The following is a 19,184-nucleotide window of genomic DNA, read 5'->3' as shown; positions in this document are numbered from 1 at the left end:
TTTCCCTCTCTCTTTCTCTCTCCTGCTGCTCTGTGAGTGTGTGTGTGTGAGCGGGGAAGGCGGGCGCCGCAGCCGGCGGGCAGGGATGCTCTCGGGGTGGGATCCCCGCTCGGCGGCTCTCCGCGGACACCTGTGGGGATCGCGCTGGCACACACGCTCACACTCACACGCGTGTCCTTGCCCGGCTCCCCCCCCCCCCCGCCTCCCCGCACCCCCCCACGGACTCCGAGCACCCTCCCACCCGTGCATCCCATGCACAGTGGCAGACCCCTTCCTTCCCTCCTCCCCCCCCCCCCCACGCAAGGAGTGCCGGCGCCCTGCGCTCACGCAACCGCGACGCCCGCCCCCCCCCACGCACCTTGCGCCCCTCCGTGCGGCCCCCGCGCCCCCCCCCCACCCCGGCACCTCACGCCTTCCCCCCCCCCGTCCACCGCTTCCCCCGAGTGACCAGCCCAGCCCCAGCTGCCCGGTAACCTTCGTGAACACACACACACGCACCCCACGCATCCCCCCTCCCCCCCCTTCCTCCCCCAAGTCATTTCTCACACCACCCCCCCCCCCCCCCCCCGGCCACGCAACGCCGTGTCTCCCACCAGCACCCGGCTTTCCGCACCCCCCTCCGCCGCAGCGGGACCCCCTCACCCACCCGCAACTCCCCCCTCCCATCTCATCCCCGGTGCACCCACACGGGCTCTCCCACTCGTGTCCAAACCCTTACCCCGGTGCGGAGGCTGCGGGTCGCTGGGGACACCCTACCACCACCACTAACCCAAGTCCCTGGGCGCAGCGGCGGGGCCGTTCGTTCCTGCGGGGAACCGGAGACCGGGGAACCGGGGACCGGGGTGCGGGAACCGGGGACCGGCCGCCGCCGCCGCCGCCCCGTCGGGCCGCGGAGGGCGGAGCTGTTCTTGGTGCTGAAACCGGAGCGGCGGCTCGGCGCGGTGCCGCAAGCCAGAGTCGCCCCTGACCGCAATCCCAGCCGTACCCCCCGCCCGGCAAAAAAAACCCCAACAACCCAAAACCAAACCCCCAAAACCCCCCAAAAGGGGTTACAGGGTCCCTGGAGGAGCTGGGGGGCGGTTGTCCCGCTTTTTGCAGAGAAGCTGTTGGAAATCTCTCGGCCGGTAGCGGTATTGGGAGAGGTGGTTCTTGCTGGGGGGGGAGGGGGGCTGGGAGGGCACGGGGCTGGGGCTGGGGGGGGAAAGCCGGGGGTTCTGTGCTGCCCGGGGCTGCCTGGGCACGGCTGGCCTCCGCCCGCTGCGAAGTTTGGGGCTTCTCCTTGCTTCCCGTTTGCTGCTTTTGCCCACCTCGTGTGTGACAAATAGTAAAAATAAACGTGTTGACGTTTGGAGGAATGAAATGAAATATAAAGAGAGAGTAGGAGGTGACTTAGCAGCTCTGAACGTGTCAGGTGCAGGCAGCTGAGGTGTGTGCCTGTTTTAAAGCAGGTTTCGCCCTGGCAGGCTCATCTCTGCCCCCTCTCCCCACGCACAGACAGACAGACACACAGACCAGACCAGCAAAGGGCTTGGCGGCAGCTCTGGACATGATATTCTGCCTGCCCGAGTGCTGCTGGCTAAGAAATGGGAGGGAGGTGATAGGGAAGTGGTGGGTGAGGGAGGTGTCGGAGAGCCTCTCCTCCATCAGGAGAGATCTGCTAATACACACCTTCCAGAAAAGATACAGCGGCTTGGGGGAGAAAAGCAGAGAGGGGAGCCTCTCTGCTGAAATGCTTTGAATGCAGAGACCTCTTCAGAGGAAGAGAGTGAACTGTGGCATAGATATTATTTTTAAAATGAGGAGTTGTCCTCTTAAATAAGGGCAGCTGAGTAAACGTACATAAAATACTGCAACCCATTTCAGAGGACTAACACCTGGGATTAGCTGATCTGCATTGTGAATAATGTCAACATCAGAGCTGGCTTGAATTGGATTTTCCCTGCCATAACAGAGAATATCAGCAGCAAAAGAAACCAGGTGGCAGAGAAAAATGCGGTTTGAAATTTTCAAAAAGCCTTCTAAGAAACCGTTGCAATTCTTCCTCACCCCGTGAAAATAAACCAGTAGGTGTGCCGCGTACAGTGAAGCCTGCCAGTTCCTGCTGGGAGCTCCGTCCACTTTATATGGTTTTGAGCTGTATTGGAAAGAGCTAGAACTGGGCTTGGTAGCATCGTCTGCATGAATAGGACCCTGTAGCTTCACAGGTGCTGGTATTTCCTTAAATAAATTACAATGAAACAAATTGTAGACTAAGCACCACCTTTTCTTTTGAACATCGTCCTTGTAATAATAAAATGTGCTACTAAAATATTTGAAAGTTTTGGAAAGGTAAGTAATTTATGTATAGATTATACCATAAAAATGTAATCTAGTATAAGCATATGCATTAAGATTTAGGTTTAGCGCTGCAAGTTATGATATCTCAGTAACTCCAAAATTACAACAGCAGTTCATTTTCCTAACGTCAAACAGCAGCTGAAATGAAAAAACTAATCACAAATGCCCACTATTGATCAACTTTATGATTGAACCTGTTATTAGTCATCATTTCTTATTATTCTGTTTCAATTCCTTACAGATTAGAAACAAAAACAATAGAGGAAAATCACCCCCCTGGATCTTAGCCTTGGCCTTTTGCAAGCAAACAGAAGAGGAGCTGTCAGGCTTTGCATGTCAAGTAGCCACTCGGCTGTTTGACAGCTTCTGGGTTTCAACCCCATTGGGATTGAGGCAGCTCAGGAAACCACGAGCGATGAGTCCTGTCGTCTGCTGACGCTGCTCTAGCACCATGGCAGACAGTCCGTGATCTGACAAGAGGATCCGTCCTAGGGAGGCAGCGCTGGGATCGGTAATTGGCTTCCTGGGAAACTACAGCTGGCGGAGAGGATGTAAAAAGAGGCGCGCACGCGCCGGGATATTGCTACAGTCTTGCCGAGCTGGTGGATCCGCTTGGACGAGGGTTTTGCCACCGATCTTGGGTTTTCTCCCGGTTTGGTAATGTTGGCTTTGGGGAAAATTTCTGCTGACTCACCCGCCCCTGGACACCTTTTGCGAAGCCCGGCCGACCAGTGAAGAGACCCCAACGGCGCCTTCCCCCAACCGCGGGTCCCCTCCGGCGGCTCCCGACCCCATCCCGCGCCTGACCCCGTCCCGCGGGGCACTCGCAGCCCCCCGCCCCGGGGAGTCCCCCGCAGCGACCCCCGCTCCCGGGGCGGGGGTGAGCACGTCCGAACCTCCCAGCGCGGCCGGCGCCCGGCAAGATTTTACCCTGTCTGCCACCGGGGCCCCAGCGCCGCCCCCCGCCGGCCCTGCCGCCCCGCTCGCACGCCCCAGGCCGCGCAGGATGGGGGCGGCGCTGGTGCGGCACGGGGGCTGCCTGCTGCTCTGGCTGGCCCTGCTGCTGGGCTGCTGGGCCGAGCTGGGCAGCGGGCTGGAGTTCCCGGGGGCGGAGGGTCAGTGGACCCGTTTCCCCAAGTGGAACGCCTGCTGCGAGAGCGAGATGAGCTTCAACATGAAGACGCGCAGCTCCAGCGGGCTGGTGCTCTACTTCGACGACGAGGGCTTCTGCGACTTCCTGGAGCTCATCCTCACCCAGGGCGGGCGGCTGCAGCTCAGCTTCTCCATCTTCTGCGCCGAGCCCGCCACCCTGCTCTCCGACACGGCGGTCAACGACAACCTCTGGCACGCCGTTGTCATCCGCCGCCACTTCAAGAACACGACCCTGATCATCGACCGGGCCGAGGCCAAGTGGGTGGAGGTGAAGTCCAAGCGGCGGGACATGACTGTCTTCAGCGGCCTCTTCTTAGGGGGGCTCCCGCCAGAGCTGCGGTCGGCGACGCTAAAGCTGACGCTCTCCTCTGTCAAGGACCGGGAGCCCTTCAAGGGCTGGATAACAGACGTCCGAGTCAACTACACGCAGGCGTCGCCGGTGGAGAGCCAGGAGGTGCGGCTGGACGACGAGCAGAGCCGCCTGTGCGCCAGGGAGGACGTCTGCCTCAACGGGGGCGTCTGCTCCGTGCTCAACGACCAGGCCGTCTGCGACTGCTCCCAAACGGGCTTTCGGGGGAAGGACTGCAGCGAAGGTAAGGTGCCATTCAGCTCGCCCCACCGCCCCCCTCCCCGTCGCTCCGTGGAGGGGACGGGTGGGAGGCCAGGCCTGCATGGAGTTTCATCTGTATGAGTGGATCTCTCTCCCTCCCTTCTTCCCTCCCTCCCTCCTTTTCTCCTTCCCCGCCGCGTCCCCGGCTCCCCTCTTCCCCGCCTTCCCTTCCCTGCCCTCCACGTGTCTCTGTGGCCGACCATGGTTGCCATCACTCTTCTGTTCTCTGCGAGGCTGGGCGAGAGGAGGAGGAGGAGGAGGAGGAGGACGTTATTTGGGCGTCTGCCAGAGGTGGGGTGCGATTTGGGGTTGTCCTGGGCAGAGGAAAGACGGGTCCTGGGTACCGGCTGTCACCCGGGTGGAAGGGGGTGGCCGGCATCACGCTCGGCTGGAGTCGAGGGAGGAGACGGGCACGCTTGTCACAAGCAGCTGGTGGCAATTAATTTCGGGAGCAGGGAAAGTGACGCTGGGGAGAATTTTACTGGATTAAGTGCCTGGGTTTATTTTTCTAGGGTAGGGGAGACCCAGAGTCCACTTTGTATTTGATATTTGCCTCTGCTATGTCGTTGAAACAAAATCAGTGATTTATTTGTGAATTCCTTAAATTGTTGCCGGGGAGGAGGGGGATTAAACAGAGGATTATGTTTTTTTCACGAATGTGAACGGTACTGCTTTGCAATGTATTTAGCAATTCACCGTGCCAGTCAGACAGGGAGAATACAAAAGAACAAGGGGGAAGTACATGCTCCAAGACCACAAAATTACTGAATAGTTTTACCAAGGAAGAGGGAGCTTAGAAAAACAGCAGTTTCCTGAATCCCATCTACAAATAAATCACTGGGTAAAACCTGATTCATATTCAGTGCCCATTGTTTTTGGCGAATGGAAGGACTGTGAACATTTACTTTGCAGATGCATGTAGGACTCTTTTTTTTTTTTTTTTTTTAATTTTTTTATTATTTTGCTAGTAAATGTACCATTGCTTGCAGCTCCTTAAGCATAGAAATTACTTATGTTATGTACCTAGAACAGGACGTAAAGGTATAGGAGTGAAATAAGAGCAAATGTATCAAGGGAAAATATAATCTTCACGTCAAAATTGTAGAGCAAAGACCTAAGTTTAGAATGTAAAAGGTAAACATAAACAGGGTATTGTCAAGGCCAAATGAAGATCTTCACTGAGTGGCTGCATGACATTTATGGCTGAATAATTTGCCTTTGGCATTTCTATCAGATTTCACTCATTATAAGAAAGAAAACATCATTTGTGACTGTGCTTTATTATGTAACACCTTCTGTCCTTAGTGTCAATACTCAAAACGCTACAGTCATTCTGCATCCTGTTTACTTTATCAGCTGTTTATCTCTCATCTGCCATTCGTAAAAGAAAAAATTCAAACCCCATTAACATTTTAAAATAATTTTTAATAAGTAAAGAGCAAATTATAGTTTCAGAAAATAAGACGTTTGTACTTTCAATAGCACAGAGTCCCAGAAACTGTAAAATGAAGTATTTTTTATGTTAGGTAAGATCATATCAATGGATTTAGTATTTGGATGTAAATTTTTAATATGTGGTACTACATAATATATAGGTGTATGTAAAATATTGCGTTGTCTTAGCATCTTTGAGTTAGGCCCTATTATAAACCAGAAAGAAAATTATGAGGTGTAGCAGCTTGGTTAAAGCAACAATGGCCATGTATATATTATTATATATTTGTAGGCCCTTTACATGAAAACATAGTTTATTTATTTGAAGTTATTTTGAACATGTAATATTTATATGAAAAAGTTCATATAACTGCATGTAATATCAGTCAGAGAAAATCTTATCTTTACATAATAAGTGCAATAGCTATTGTTAAGGAACATTTTTATTTTGGGATCTTATTTAAATACACATATATGTTTATATATATTAAAAATTGTATAGGGCTTATAAGAAGAGGACACTCAAAATAATACTTGGAATCCCCCAAATTTAGGGTAAAATGCTGGCTTCATTCAAGTACTGGTGGTTTTACAATTGATCTCAGTGAGATCAAGATTCCCCTCACGTGTCCCTTGACCACTAAGGAGCCTTATAAAATAATAACAAGACTTACAATTTTAGTATACTCTCTCAAGAGACGATCATTAAGTATTCAGATTCTGATTTCGTTTGAAACAGGAGGCAACATTTCCACTGATAGCAGTATAAATGGAACTAGTCCTACAGTTTATATCTGTTGATTGAGAAAAGATAATAACTGGAATTCCCATCAGTCAGCTTTTGATGAAGGGTTAGTAGCTACTCATATGTGTTACCAAAGATATTGAACTGTTTTATAAATGATCTCGTATTCTAAGAAATAGAAAAGGCAGAAGGACAAGTAAAACCATGATGTCTGCCAAGAAAGAAACCCTGGCTATTGTTTAGTTCTTTATAGCCAACATAGAAATGACGCTGTTGAGTTTTGATCTTTTGTTCCTAGAATGTGTAAATTTCCCACAAACCTTAGTAAGCGGTTGCCATTGCTGAAGGATGGAGGATCATCTCTGACTCCATTGATCTGGAGGCATCTTTTGAGTTTCACTCTTTCTGTTGTTTTGCTTTTTGACTAAAAATGGTTTAGAGGGGGAAAATCCCCAAATTTCCATTTTTATCTGAAATTGTAACCACATGTCCTAGTTAATACCTTTTCTGTAAAGGTGTAGGATGGTAATAAAAATCCAAGGTAAATAGAATTTATTTATAATTTTTTTTTTTTTTTTTTTTTGGCTTGGATTTAGTGTGCTGCTTCATCACTGCAGTCTGGTAAGACAGAGACCCACAGCATAATGAGGACTTTAGGAATCACCACCAGCACAGAAAACCTTTCCAAAATTTTCTATCCTGACTTGCACATTTGAGAGATTAGAAATAATTGATTTAGAGTCAAAGTTTCAAGCCTTAGGATGTAATTTTTAATAGAACTTAAGTTATTGCCAGGAAAAAATCTGGTATGGTTGGTTGGGTTTTTTTTTTTTCAGATTTTTCATTTTTGCAAATCTCAGTAATTTTTTCTGCAGTAAGATTTTCGTATAAGAATGAAGTTTAACCAAGCTTGTTTGTTTTGGAAAACCCATAGTAATATAAGTCATTCCCAGTAGACTTAACTGTTCTCGTACCTGTCTAAATCAGGAGTAGCTTCATTTATGTTTTCTGAACTACACCAGTGTAAGAACAGGGTAAGCTAGAAAAGAATCAGATTTATTGCGTTCAACAATGCCCTTTGTTTGAATAGGATCTAAACTCTCTTCAGGGGGAGCTTTGGCATGAATCACAGAAAAAGGACTGGAGTTCTGCTTGAGTACCAAGGGTGTGTAGTCCACAGCACAGAAAAATATGATCTGTAGCAGTTCTGTTGTCGATGAGTCCGTGTGCTTGTGAGTAAAGACACTACAAGAGACTTCTAAGGGAGAAAAGAAAATCTCTATTAGGTACTGAAACAGGCAAGGGAATATTATTTCACATAATGATAGTGATTCAGTAGAAGGAAAAAATACACAAAATTATGATAAATTTTGTTAGGAATAAGACTAACATTAAAATAAACCCTGATTGCCATATCAATTTTCTGATAATTTTTTGACATACATCACAATCTTCTATTCAGTGAAAATTATATTATTCCCTGAAATGACTCAAATTGGTATGGCTTGATTCTATGACAGGGAGAGCTGTTCATTAAAAAGATTGATCTTTAAAATCACATTTTTAGTCAATGAAGGCAGGGTCCTAGAAGGTAGGGAGAATCCATGATTCATATCAGTGAGCCTCCATATTCCTCCTCTCATTTTGCTCCTTACATTAAAATTTCAGAACAAAAGACCTATTTTAAAATAATAGAATAGTGACTGTCTGGATTTACACAAATACATACATATATAATTTTCCTTTCATCCTCATTTATATAAAAATAACCTTGTCCTGCATCCTGTCTGAGAAAATAGGCAGATACTTCTGAAGGAGGAAATAAAACCCACATAACACACTTTGATTTGGGAGCACTTTCTCACTGACCCTGGCTTCTTGTCACTTCATGCCCTTCTGCTTTTCTATATCTGTAACTGCTGGAAAAAATTGCAGACAGGATAATTTATCTTTTTAAAATATAGCTTGCCTACTTGCCTCAATATTAGCGTGTTATAGAGACAATTACTCTGTGAATTCAAAGTATTCCTGTTTAGGACATGTTTTGTTTTAACTGTTCTACTGAGTTTCTGTTTTGTGAGAAAAATGAGGACTGTTCGTGCAGCTGTTCACTGTAAGAGATATTCTTCCCTGTGAGATATTCAGAAGTTGATGCCAGCTATGGTTTGAACTGTGAAAGTGATATTTTTTTTTTTTAAGGAAGTGAATTCCAGATGTCTCAGGCTAGCCAGCATTTAGATTTGTTTGTTTGGGTTCTGAATATATTACATCAATCTTTGTTGTGCATATTTGCTTCTTCATGTTAACTTTTTAAAAAGTGATCCAATATTTATATATTTTTGAAATTTTTCACATTTTTATTCATTTAGTTCTCTTATGCCTTGAATAAAACATATAAACATATCTTGGCATTAATTACCTTTTGCAAGATACGTGTTTGAGTGCAACGAGATGGTGTTGAACTCATTGCCTGTAGTCAACGCAGAGTAGCCACCATGGTCTTTATCCTTCTTGAACAGTTAGTGGAATATACTTGGGGCTAGTAAATACTGTAAGCAAAACTTTCCTTTTGATTTACGCTGAATCTTTATCTACAATACGCATCTCTATTACATGATCTCTATTTCTTCTGCATGCTGAATTTCTTGTCAGTGCCAGTGGTCCCTGGGGTGATGTTGATTTAGGAGGAGGGCTAGAAATCCACTAGATATTACACTAAGGTTCTGTTGTATTTACCAATTATTTGATTAATTTAACAATAAGTGGTTTAATTTTATTTAATATTTTTAAACAGTGACTTTGTCGTCAGGGTAGAATCTTGAGGGCAGATAATCAAATAATCCCAAAGACTTTCAAAACTGTGTTAAATCTGGGCCCTTCACATTTAGTTGTATGAAAACAGAATCCTTATGTCAGTTTAAAGCAGAATTTTGCATCATTTTCCTAATCCTAATTTGATACATTATTTTGTTTACCAGGATTCGGCGTTATAGGATATTGTTTTCAATATCTGCCTCGTGTAAAATCACAGCGATTTAAATACTGTGTAACTGGGAATTAGGAATTGGCAGTCTGTTTTATATTATCTTCTAAGAAGACTACTTGTTGAATATTGCTAGTCCTTCCAATATGTTGATATTGAAATACTTCCAAAAGACCACTTATGCATATAGCATACATCTCAGTACCCCAGATCAATAATATTTTATATAGTGAGGTTGTTGCTTCCCTTTGTGCCTAGCTGAGATGCAGGGTCCATGTTCATTTTAAGTCTGTGTTACAAATTGTAGAATGCTAATATGCTAGAAGAATTTACATCTAGCAGCATAGGACCTTGTGTCAGATTGGCCTTATTAATTGAGAATTTCAAAATTGTATAATAAAATTGTCTATATTTTAATGTAATTACACTTCAAGGCTTACAGGCATTTTGGACCCCTGTACTTGATCTTTTTTCTCAGCTGCAGGTTGGCCCCCTAGGAGTCTTTTAACAGTAGATGCTAGCCAAGGAGTTGTGGGAAAACATTTGGATTACAGAACATATAATTTTATCCCATCATCATTACCTAGCTGATGGATAGGAATGGAGAAACAGGCTAGCAAGTAAAACCAGGTTGTAATAGAAATAGCTTTACGTAGAGGCTAACATTAACATATGCAGCTTTGAGGTTTTATGCTTCTTTTAATAAACATATTGAAATTGGTTGGTAATTTAAAACAAAAAGGTTCATCCATCTCTCTTGTTGAGAATAATATGATGGTTTGTCTTCCAGAAAGCTTGGTGTTTCTTTCAGAAAACATGAAACCACACCAGCTTCTGGAAAAATACTTTGTCAAGTTTATTGCGCTGTAGTTGAAAATTGTATACCTTCATAAACACATGATTTTACAGAAGAGTGAAGGGCATTCTGAGGTGTTGCATACCATGATGTAACTGAGGAGTAAGCTTTAAAGACCAAAATATACTTCTTTCAGGGAATGATTTGGAACATAACAAACATACCTTTGACTGTGTTGTTATACATAGAATTGACTAGGAAAGCCAGGGTACGTAATACTTCGATGCCTTTATTTAGTTCCACGCTGACCAGGGATCATATTTTAATCTTTTACAAAATAATTTAGGTTTTTCCCACAAAGATGCGCACACTATCAAATAACACTTTCTCCTTCTGTACTGTGGTGATGGTAGCTGAGAGTATCACAAGCACTTTACCAGCCTGGATTATATTGTTATATATGTAGAACTCAATCTTTCAGGCCAGATTCTCTTCTGCCAAACTAAAAAGTAGTTGTATGTGGTGAGTTCTGGCTAATCTCTAGCTGTTCTCCTGGATCTTGGTCTACCCAGTAGAGCCAATAAGCACTTCAATGCACAAAATACCTGTAGTAACTAATGAATGAAGTAGGAAAAAGCACAAACTTCTCCTGTTTGGTTTCTCCATCTGTAAAGTTAAACTAATGACACTCTGTACAGGATTTTTGGTAGGATTTTCTTCCTGACCATCAGGTACCTGGAAGATCAGAATTTCTGTTAGGGATCTAGTAGGGGAAGTCAAGACTTGAAGCTCCCTTTACTATAGTGCAACCTCTTTAATCCACAGAACTGATACTTACCAGCTGGCTTTGAAGTTGCCACCATTCCTACTGCCTATCTGTCCATAGCTGAGTGTTTAGAATAATGTGTTTTTTCTTGTGCACAACTGGTCTGCCATTACATGCTTTCCATCAGTCGGACTAGATATTGGAAATGGTGTAGCTTGTCGACTGTCAACCACTTTCCCCTTGACAGTTCAGCTCTTCTCATGGTCATAACAGTTCTTATCCTTTGCATCGTTACAACACCTGTACAAAAGTCAGCCTTTTTACTGTAAAATGATCCAAGATTTAATGTCTGAGGATACTGGAGGGCTCTGGCTCCCAGTCAATGATCATATCATTTTGGAAAAGTTTCATTCTCTTTCATTTTCAATGAGAAATTTGGGGGTGAAAGCAGGAGGTGGCCTCAGTCATGCCTTGTTTGAGTTTGTAAAGAAACAAGAGACAAAGGTATGCTGTCAGCGTTCTGTAAGAAGATGATTGTGTGACAGGATTTCTTTAATTCTGTGGAGTTGTTTATGAACCCGAAACTATTTAGCTAGTTCCTAATAAGCAGCAAATTTGGTGCCTTATAGCTGAAAAAAATGGATTCTGTTTTCATTTTCCTTTGGAATCAGTTTGAAGTCCCATTGACTCAAGTTTAGAATTAGGGCAAACCTAATAACCTGCTGATTCTGAACTTCTTATTCAAGCGGGAATACGAAAACAGAGAAGATCTAGGGCAAATTAAATAACCTTCTGATTCTGACTGTAGTATTCATCTGGGAATATCTATAGAGAAAATACTTCTCATAAATTTGGATATTTGTTACCATCATCATCATTATAATTATTCATTAATCTATTACATGCTTATGAACTATGCTGTAAGCGTAAAGTTATATGACTAATTTTGTTTTACGTTTAAGGGACTCTGTAATTTGTGGAAAAATCTATTTTACGAAAAAGGAGGTGGTGTATTCAATAGAATCGCTTTCGCAGTTGCTGCCACTACAAACTGTGAAACAGTATATTTTGCTTATGTAGGTGTTACATGCCAACAATGCTACGTAGGTGTGCAAGTTGCAGATTGCTTTTAGTCTGTGGCACAATGCAAAAGGTCTTGAAATGAAAAGGTTTGACTTCTTCATGATTTTGTCTAGAGAAAGGTCTTTGTGTTGCTTAAAGGCAGAGAAACTAGACTGATTATTCCCACGGTGATGTCTTTTTGTAATTAAGAGAACACATACAGCCATTACGGAGGTCACTGACATTACACTATGCAATTGGAGATGTATGTCACAGTTCCAAAGTTTCAGAATTACATCTTAATTTCTGATACAGAATGACCTTCATGTTGATCTTCTTTCTTTTCTATGCATCTTAGCTTTAACAAAAGATTAAAAAAATGACACTTTTGTCAAAGGAGGTATTTCCATTAAGAAAAGACTCCTTGAGAAGGATTACATGTATATATTATACATTATATGTACTTTCTTTTGAAGTGTATAGAAAATCACAGAATTAGTGAGTAGACATGGGGTGAAGATCTGTATCTCAATATTGTAATTTTCTTTAGTAGCTTATCCTGACTCTTCTTTGTTCGCAAAGGTGACAACAGAAATGTTCACACACACATATCAGCATTTGTACAATGGTTGTCTGGGGGACAACCATGATGAATAGCTTCAGGATGAATTACGATCTTGTGATGCAAAGATAATATTCATTGACAAAAATGAGAATTGGGCCCTAATGCTAGTTAAAAAAAAAAAAAAAAAAAAAAAAAAAGGTCTAGACCCCTCTTAGGAAAGATGTTATCTTTCCTGATTTGGAATTGTACAGGAGTGATAAAAGTGATCTAAACCAGTTTGGATTCCACTGATCATTATGCAGCGACAGGCTTACATTTTACATTTGTAAAACCAGACTCTTAACCTGGAAGGGCCAGGGACAAGAGGCGGAGAGGCTAGTGAGACACTGCATCTCCTTCCAGACTACACACACTGCTACGGCTGAGCACAATGGATTTGAGGTTAGTATCTATAATGGGGTGGACAGATGCTTCACATGACATCATCCCCTAGAAAAGCAGTGGAATTTCTTCAGGAAGTTTCCAGGAATGTTAGTGCTGATAGAGAGATTACTAGTTTTGCTTATTTTGAGTTTGCTTTTCTTCCCATTTTTCCTCATCAGAGGAGAGGCAGGTGAAAAATGGAAGTTATAAACCAATAGCTGTATGCCACTTAATTTTTAAGACTATCATAGAAAATAGAATTTCTAAGAACTGGTTAACGGCCTCCTTCCAGGAGCTTGATTCTCTGTGAGGTTTGTTTTCTGTGATACTGCAGAAAAATAATTCCTGTAATATTATTACATTGCAGAGAACATGGCCTTTTTTAGAACATACAGTTTTTCAGAGACAAATTGTGGACTGCCATTCAACATCAGACAAAAGATTTGTCTGGTGTGGCTAAACATTTACTGAAGAATTCTGAATACAGATTTCATATTCTTACATAAAACATTCCTGACTTAAGTGGTATGAGGAAAACATCAGCATTTTCCCGCTAGTTCACCAGGAAGAATGATTTGAGTATATTTCTTTGTTGACCCAAAACTCCGTTAGTTTTCCATGAATTCTGTATCAGTTGTGGTAGTTTCCAGGAATTTCTGGGGTTTTTGACACTGTTCTTGGTCCAGAGTATTTGGAGAAGCAGCGAGGATGAAAGTTAGTTACGCAGCCTTGAACTTGTGCTTTTTCCTCTACAGCAGTTAAACGGCTGAGTCTGGCATTATAAGAAATTGCGCACTTAAGCAGTACAGCACAGTTTTATTTTTGTTTTCCACATGACAAATTTTGAAACTCAAAATTTAAATAAATCATACATCAGGTTCGAAGTGATGAGAAAAATATTTTCATGCTGTTTCTTATTCAGGTTTTTGTAACAAAGTTAGTTCCAATGACAGAAAAAAGTTTATGTAATAGAAGTTTTGACCTGCTATTCTTGCAAATCCACTGACAACCACGTTTTTAATATTTGGAAAATTGTTAGCATTCAGAGGTTTTATCTATTCTCTTATCATTGGCTGGATCCCTTTCTCTTGTTTCAAATATCATTGAAGTCTTTAAATAAGTAGGGTCTTTCTTGCACATTATAAATACCTACATCATTCAAGTTTGTAAAGGGACTGATTCAACAAATCTCTGCTATTCAGTCATATATTACCCATTGTGATACTTGAGTCACGTTGGTAGATTTTGTGAATCTTCAACTATGGAAGCACGCACAGTAATGCAAGTGAATAAAATTTCCTTCCAATTTCTCCCCTATTAAAAAACCAGAAACATATCTACTGAAAGTGGAAAGACAGCAGTCTAAGTTGATGGCTTTCATCGTTTTTGTTGTTTGTGTTTAAGAGTGGAACTTGTCTCTCCATTTTACTCACATTTGCATTAAAAAATAACTAAATGAGAGAATACAGAAAGAGAACCTAAGGAAATTAACTAACTAATGGAAGAGAAAAATGTCTTTAGAAATCATATATATTGTTGTGGACAATATTTCTAGATTATTTTGCTTTTATAGGTTTGTCACATTCAGTAGAATCTCTGTCAATTGAATGAGTAAAATAATTTGTCCCAGTATTCCTTTCATATCTGTGTAAATCAAGATTGATGCCTCTCTTAGCTAATACATTAAGCCATTGTAAAATAAGGGTAAGATCAGACTCGGGTCCTCTGGTTAGAAAAAAAAAAAAAAAAAATCTTTCAAGTTTATTAATAGTAAAACACCCCAAAACCTCAAGAAACAACAGGCTTAACCTTGCCCACTACTATGTAATATTACTTTGTGATCTTTATAGAAGTTTCCTTTGTCATTCAGATGCATAGAAACATTTTGCCAGCACAAAAATGACTGGCAAGAAGCTTTGCTTGCTTGTTACCCACACCTGTATGGTGACAATAATTACTTATTCCACTCTTTTTCTCTATTTGTAGAGGTATAATAAGAACTTGCTATGCAATTTTTCCCTTATAAAATTATGAATTAATGGCTAAAAAATGTTCATATTTTAACCCCACTTTCCACCCCTATTGCTGAGATGACCTATCCTGTATTAAAATGCTTGAGGTTTGAAAATAGACTCTCATGTATTTTTTTCATCTACATGTTTGAATCAATCTTCACGCTCCTTTTGTTGTTCTTAGATATCCATTTAGCAAACAGGTTTTTAAAGCCTAGCTCAGTATGGCCAGTTTGCTGCTTCTCTAATTAACCTAAGCCATTGGTGTCAGTCTAATGTGTATGGACATACTGCATGCAAAATCTATGCTCTGAGAACATTATTAAGTTATAAAATAAAGCACTTACGAGCTCTGAACTGCCAGGACAAAAGATACTGTACGATTTTAATTTCATCTGTTTCTGGGTATCTGTTATGAAATAGTCTTTAATTACATGATCATATACCACTTTTTCCTTGAGCTTTCTGCCTCATTCAGTGCATAGTCTGGATAATAAGGTTTTCGATTTTTTTTATTTTCTCCCTGCTGTTCAGTGTGTAGCCCTGAGCCTTATTTATTGTCCATATTCAAACCAGCTCTGAAGACAAATTATTAATTTTTCCCTGGGCTTTTCTAAGGTTTTCATGACTACAATATCCAAGCTGCTACGCAAATATTAAAAATTACACAATGCCCGTGTGAGATGACAGATGCTCTTATCCCAGTCATAGAGGAGAACTGAGGGGAGAGAGACTGCGGGTAAAAACGTTCACTAACACCGAGTGCACAATCTGAAGTTTTTCTGAGTACTTCACGTATAACGCTACATCCTCTAAGCACCTGCTATAACTTCAAAGCCCGGCTCGCGCTGACTTCAGATTACAGCTTTGAGTGATCAGCTCTGATATTCCGGGATATCCAGCCAGGCGCGCTCCCCCAAGATGCAAATGTCCTGAACAGCATAAGGAATGATCCCCCAGAAAATGCCTGGCTTTAAAAACCTGACCAAAATCACGTGGGATTTTTAGGATAGGGGGAATAGAACCTATTTCTTTGAGGCAGCGTTTGCATCTCCTTGGTATGCGGTACACCCCCCTCCTTTTTAGCGAGGACTCTTGTATTGCAGGGCAGGTGTACCGCTCGTTGGCACAACAGCTTTCTTCATTACTCAGTCATTACTTTTTGCTAAGAATAGACTTCTTCTGTGTACAGAACAAGTAAAGGAGGCTCTGGAGACAATTGCATTAAACTATGTAATTAAAGGCTGTATCATAACATATATGAATAAAGTGGATGGATCTAAGTTACGTAAGAAGCCTTATGTCTCAGAGCTGCTATTTTTGACTTTGCAACCTAAAGAACATTCTTTTAAGGTAGTGCAATAATCAGCGTGTGTAATTTTTCATGTTTTTTTTAAAAACTCTGCTCCCACTCAGACATCCCAGCCCCAGCCATTGTATTTGCTGCACTTTAATGAGGAAGCACCCTTCCACAGGGCCCCTTCCCAGCAGGGAAGTTGTTGATGGTCTGACGCTTTCCCTGCTCCAAAACTGGGTACGTGGACCTAACACAGGCTACGGAATTTCTAATGACAGGGAAGACCTTGCTCAGGCTGAAGTTAAAGTACGCAACCAAATCCAAACCATCTTTCAGGAGTTTCCTGATAAAATCCAAGACATGTCCACTGATGCTCTACAAACGTATTTGTGAGAAAGTTTGCAACTTGAACAGATTCTGGTGGGTTTTGGAAGGACTGGTGAAAGGCTTAACCCGGAAAGTCAAGTTACTCCTGCCCAAGTGGGTTTTAGATTTCTGCTTCAAAATAAGACCGAAGTCAAAAGGAATCAGAATGGAAATGAAATCTACTTAGTTCCCTTGGGGACATACTACTGCTATCATAAACGTCGGGTTTTCAGTTGAGGTGGTTTTTTGTGACTAAATCAAATACATTTTTTTAAGACTGAAAAAAGAAGACTTCCTTACTATACTGGGTCACTCTCTATTTTCTTTAATGACTATAATGGATCTCCCTCTGTAATGTGTCTTTTAAAGAAAAAAAAAATAATACTTACACAAAATTGTTTCAGTACATTTCAGAACCATTTTTTCCAAGGAATTAATTGAGTTTTTAAAATAAAATATAAACTTTGTATTTGCACATCTGCTTGTCCAGTATTGCCATTAAAAAAACTTTGCCGAAAACTATTTCTTAAACCCCTCCCATGAAAGTTTTATATGAGGAATAGTATAGCCATAATACAATATTCTGTACACAAGAGCCAGAAATGCAGTGTTGATCTTTGACTTGACCAGCCAATATTTTTAGGATACTTCTGTCTCTACAAGAGCCACATTTATTAATGTCCCAGGAACTTTGAACACACCTTTATTATTTTTCTCCTCATTTAGAGTTTGTTACTTTCGCAGTGTTACAGAACTAGCTACTCTTTCTTTGTGTATTAAAAAATTATGAAAATTAAAAATATTTATTTTCCTGTTTCCCGTTTCCTTTCCACTATTTATATTGTATAAACTATGTTATACCATGTACTATTTTGACTATAAAGCAAAAAGATAAAAAGCTATTAGGACAAGAGGTGAAGACCGAGTAAAGTCACAGTCAAATTCCCAATAAATTTTTTTATGATCACTTAATTCACAGATGGTCCCACTGTATTTGGTTGGATTATTTGTATGAAGAATTTTATCCCCTTGATCCCCAATACAAATTAATGTATATACAACTATGCTGCAGATAACCATACTTATTTTAATAACACAATAGGACTATTTACAAGCAGATGATTATCCTATATGGTACCTCATGGTATTTAATCACCTTGTGACATTTTCAGGAATATTAAATGTTATTACTCCCACCGATTTAAACGGGACTATGTACATTAGAATGAATAGAAAAGCAAAGTTTTTAAAAGAAAAAAGTTCAATGGTCCAAAAAAACCCCACCTGAAAATCATGGTTTAAGCATCATCAGATACAAGCTAAACTGCAGACTCATAGACAACCAATTTTATAAATTTTTATAAATTAAACCAATTTATAAATTTTGAGAGACAACTACTCACGTTTGTATATATTATAAATGTTTTGCCTAGTGTGTAATCTTAGTAGATTCATCTTTAGAAATGCCTTTTAATATGAATAATAATGAGCTTAAATTCAGATGTCTGTATGCATATAAATTTTGTTCAAGCTCAACATATGTGTGTTTTCCCACCTCTTTGTTGCATTTTCTATAAAAAAAAATTGCAGTGCTATTTCTTTAGGAAAGCTTAAATTCTGCAGGAAAATAGTACCAGTCAGAAATCTGCGTCCTGTGTAACAACCCTAAAGGCTGTTTTTTGCCAAGCGGTGAAGGGAGGATAATTTAATGCACTCTGATTTTACCGTCATTTAAAATATGTCCCTAGCTCAGCAGTACTTGTCGGCAAACTTTTTTTTCTTTTGAGACATAAAAGGTAGTGTACAAAGAGTGAAGCAAAAGTTTACTAGCCTAATGGGACCGTAGGATATCAACAAAAATTAACTGTATTGATCCTTTGATCATCATTTAATCTACTACCTACACTTACCAGACTTCTCAAAATATCAGCTTCTGTGATTATTTACAACATGCATGCATTTCATAAACTGGCTAAAAAGTCTTCTCAATTTAATAAGAATCTAGAAAACAACTTGCCCTAAATGTAACTTCCTAAAGCCTCCTGAAAACAAAAAAAGAAAAGGTTTTTTAAAGGCAATACTTCTTTTATTAACTAGAGGCATATTAATTTCACAGTTGTTAATGTGCCATCTCTGGGATTTAAATCGGTTAGATTAAAAAAATAGGTATTTTTAAAATTGATGCAATTACTATTTTATGTCAGGAATTTTCATTCACGTGTAAAACAGCAAATGAAGCTGACTGCTCTAAGGGAAACACTATAGCCACTCCACCCAAGGTTACTTCTCCCCCAAATCTGCCCTCGTACACATGGGGAATCATGCTGCAGCTTGGTCCTGCTGCAACGATTTGGGCAAAGAGAAATAATTTTCTTGGGAGGACTTTGTTGAATCCAGGTCATTTGGATAGAGCAATTTGTCAGGCAGTTATGCCAGTTGATCCGAGGGGGCAAATAAAAAGGAGTTTTCTGATAGTGGACATGCAGCAGCGTAAGGGGAGCCAAGGTCTTTGCCTGCTCAGCTACAAGAGAAGTGGGCTTACTCTTGCTTACATCTGTTTGAATTTCTGTCTATACAGCTGTGATTGATTCCTGCAAGCATTATTAATTATCAATGTTCTGGCCAGAAAAAATCTT

General features: G+C 41.3%; 1 protein-coding gene across 23 annotated transcripts in view; it reads left to right on the top strand.

Moving 5' to 3' along the window:
• The first annotated feature begins 3,227 nt into the window (after nucleotides 1-3,227).
• NRXN1 (neurexin 1) overlaps nucleotides 3,228-19,184 on the top strand; it is a 720,174-nt gene continuing 704,217 nt past the window's right edge. For all 23 annotated transcript variants that reach the window (XM_049833873.1, XM_049833872.1, XM_049833882.1 and 20 more), the window contains exon 1: nucleotides 3,228-4,082. In XM_049833873.1, coding sequence (XP_049689830.1) covers nucleotides 3,344-4,082 — 739 coding nt within the window. In that variant the 5' untranslated portion in view covers nucleotides 3,228-3,343. The remainder of the gene's footprint in view (nucleotides 4,083-19,184) is intronic.

Source organism: Accipiter gentilis, chromosome 30, assembly GCF_929443795.1.
Source record: "Accipiter gentilis chromosome 30, bAccGen1.1, whole genome shotgun sequence".
Taxonomy (NCBI): domain Eukaryota; kingdom Metazoa; phylum Chordata; class Aves; order Accipitriformes; family Accipitridae; genus Astur; species Astur gentilis.
This window is presented reverse-complemented; position numbering and strand designations above follow the sequence as displayed.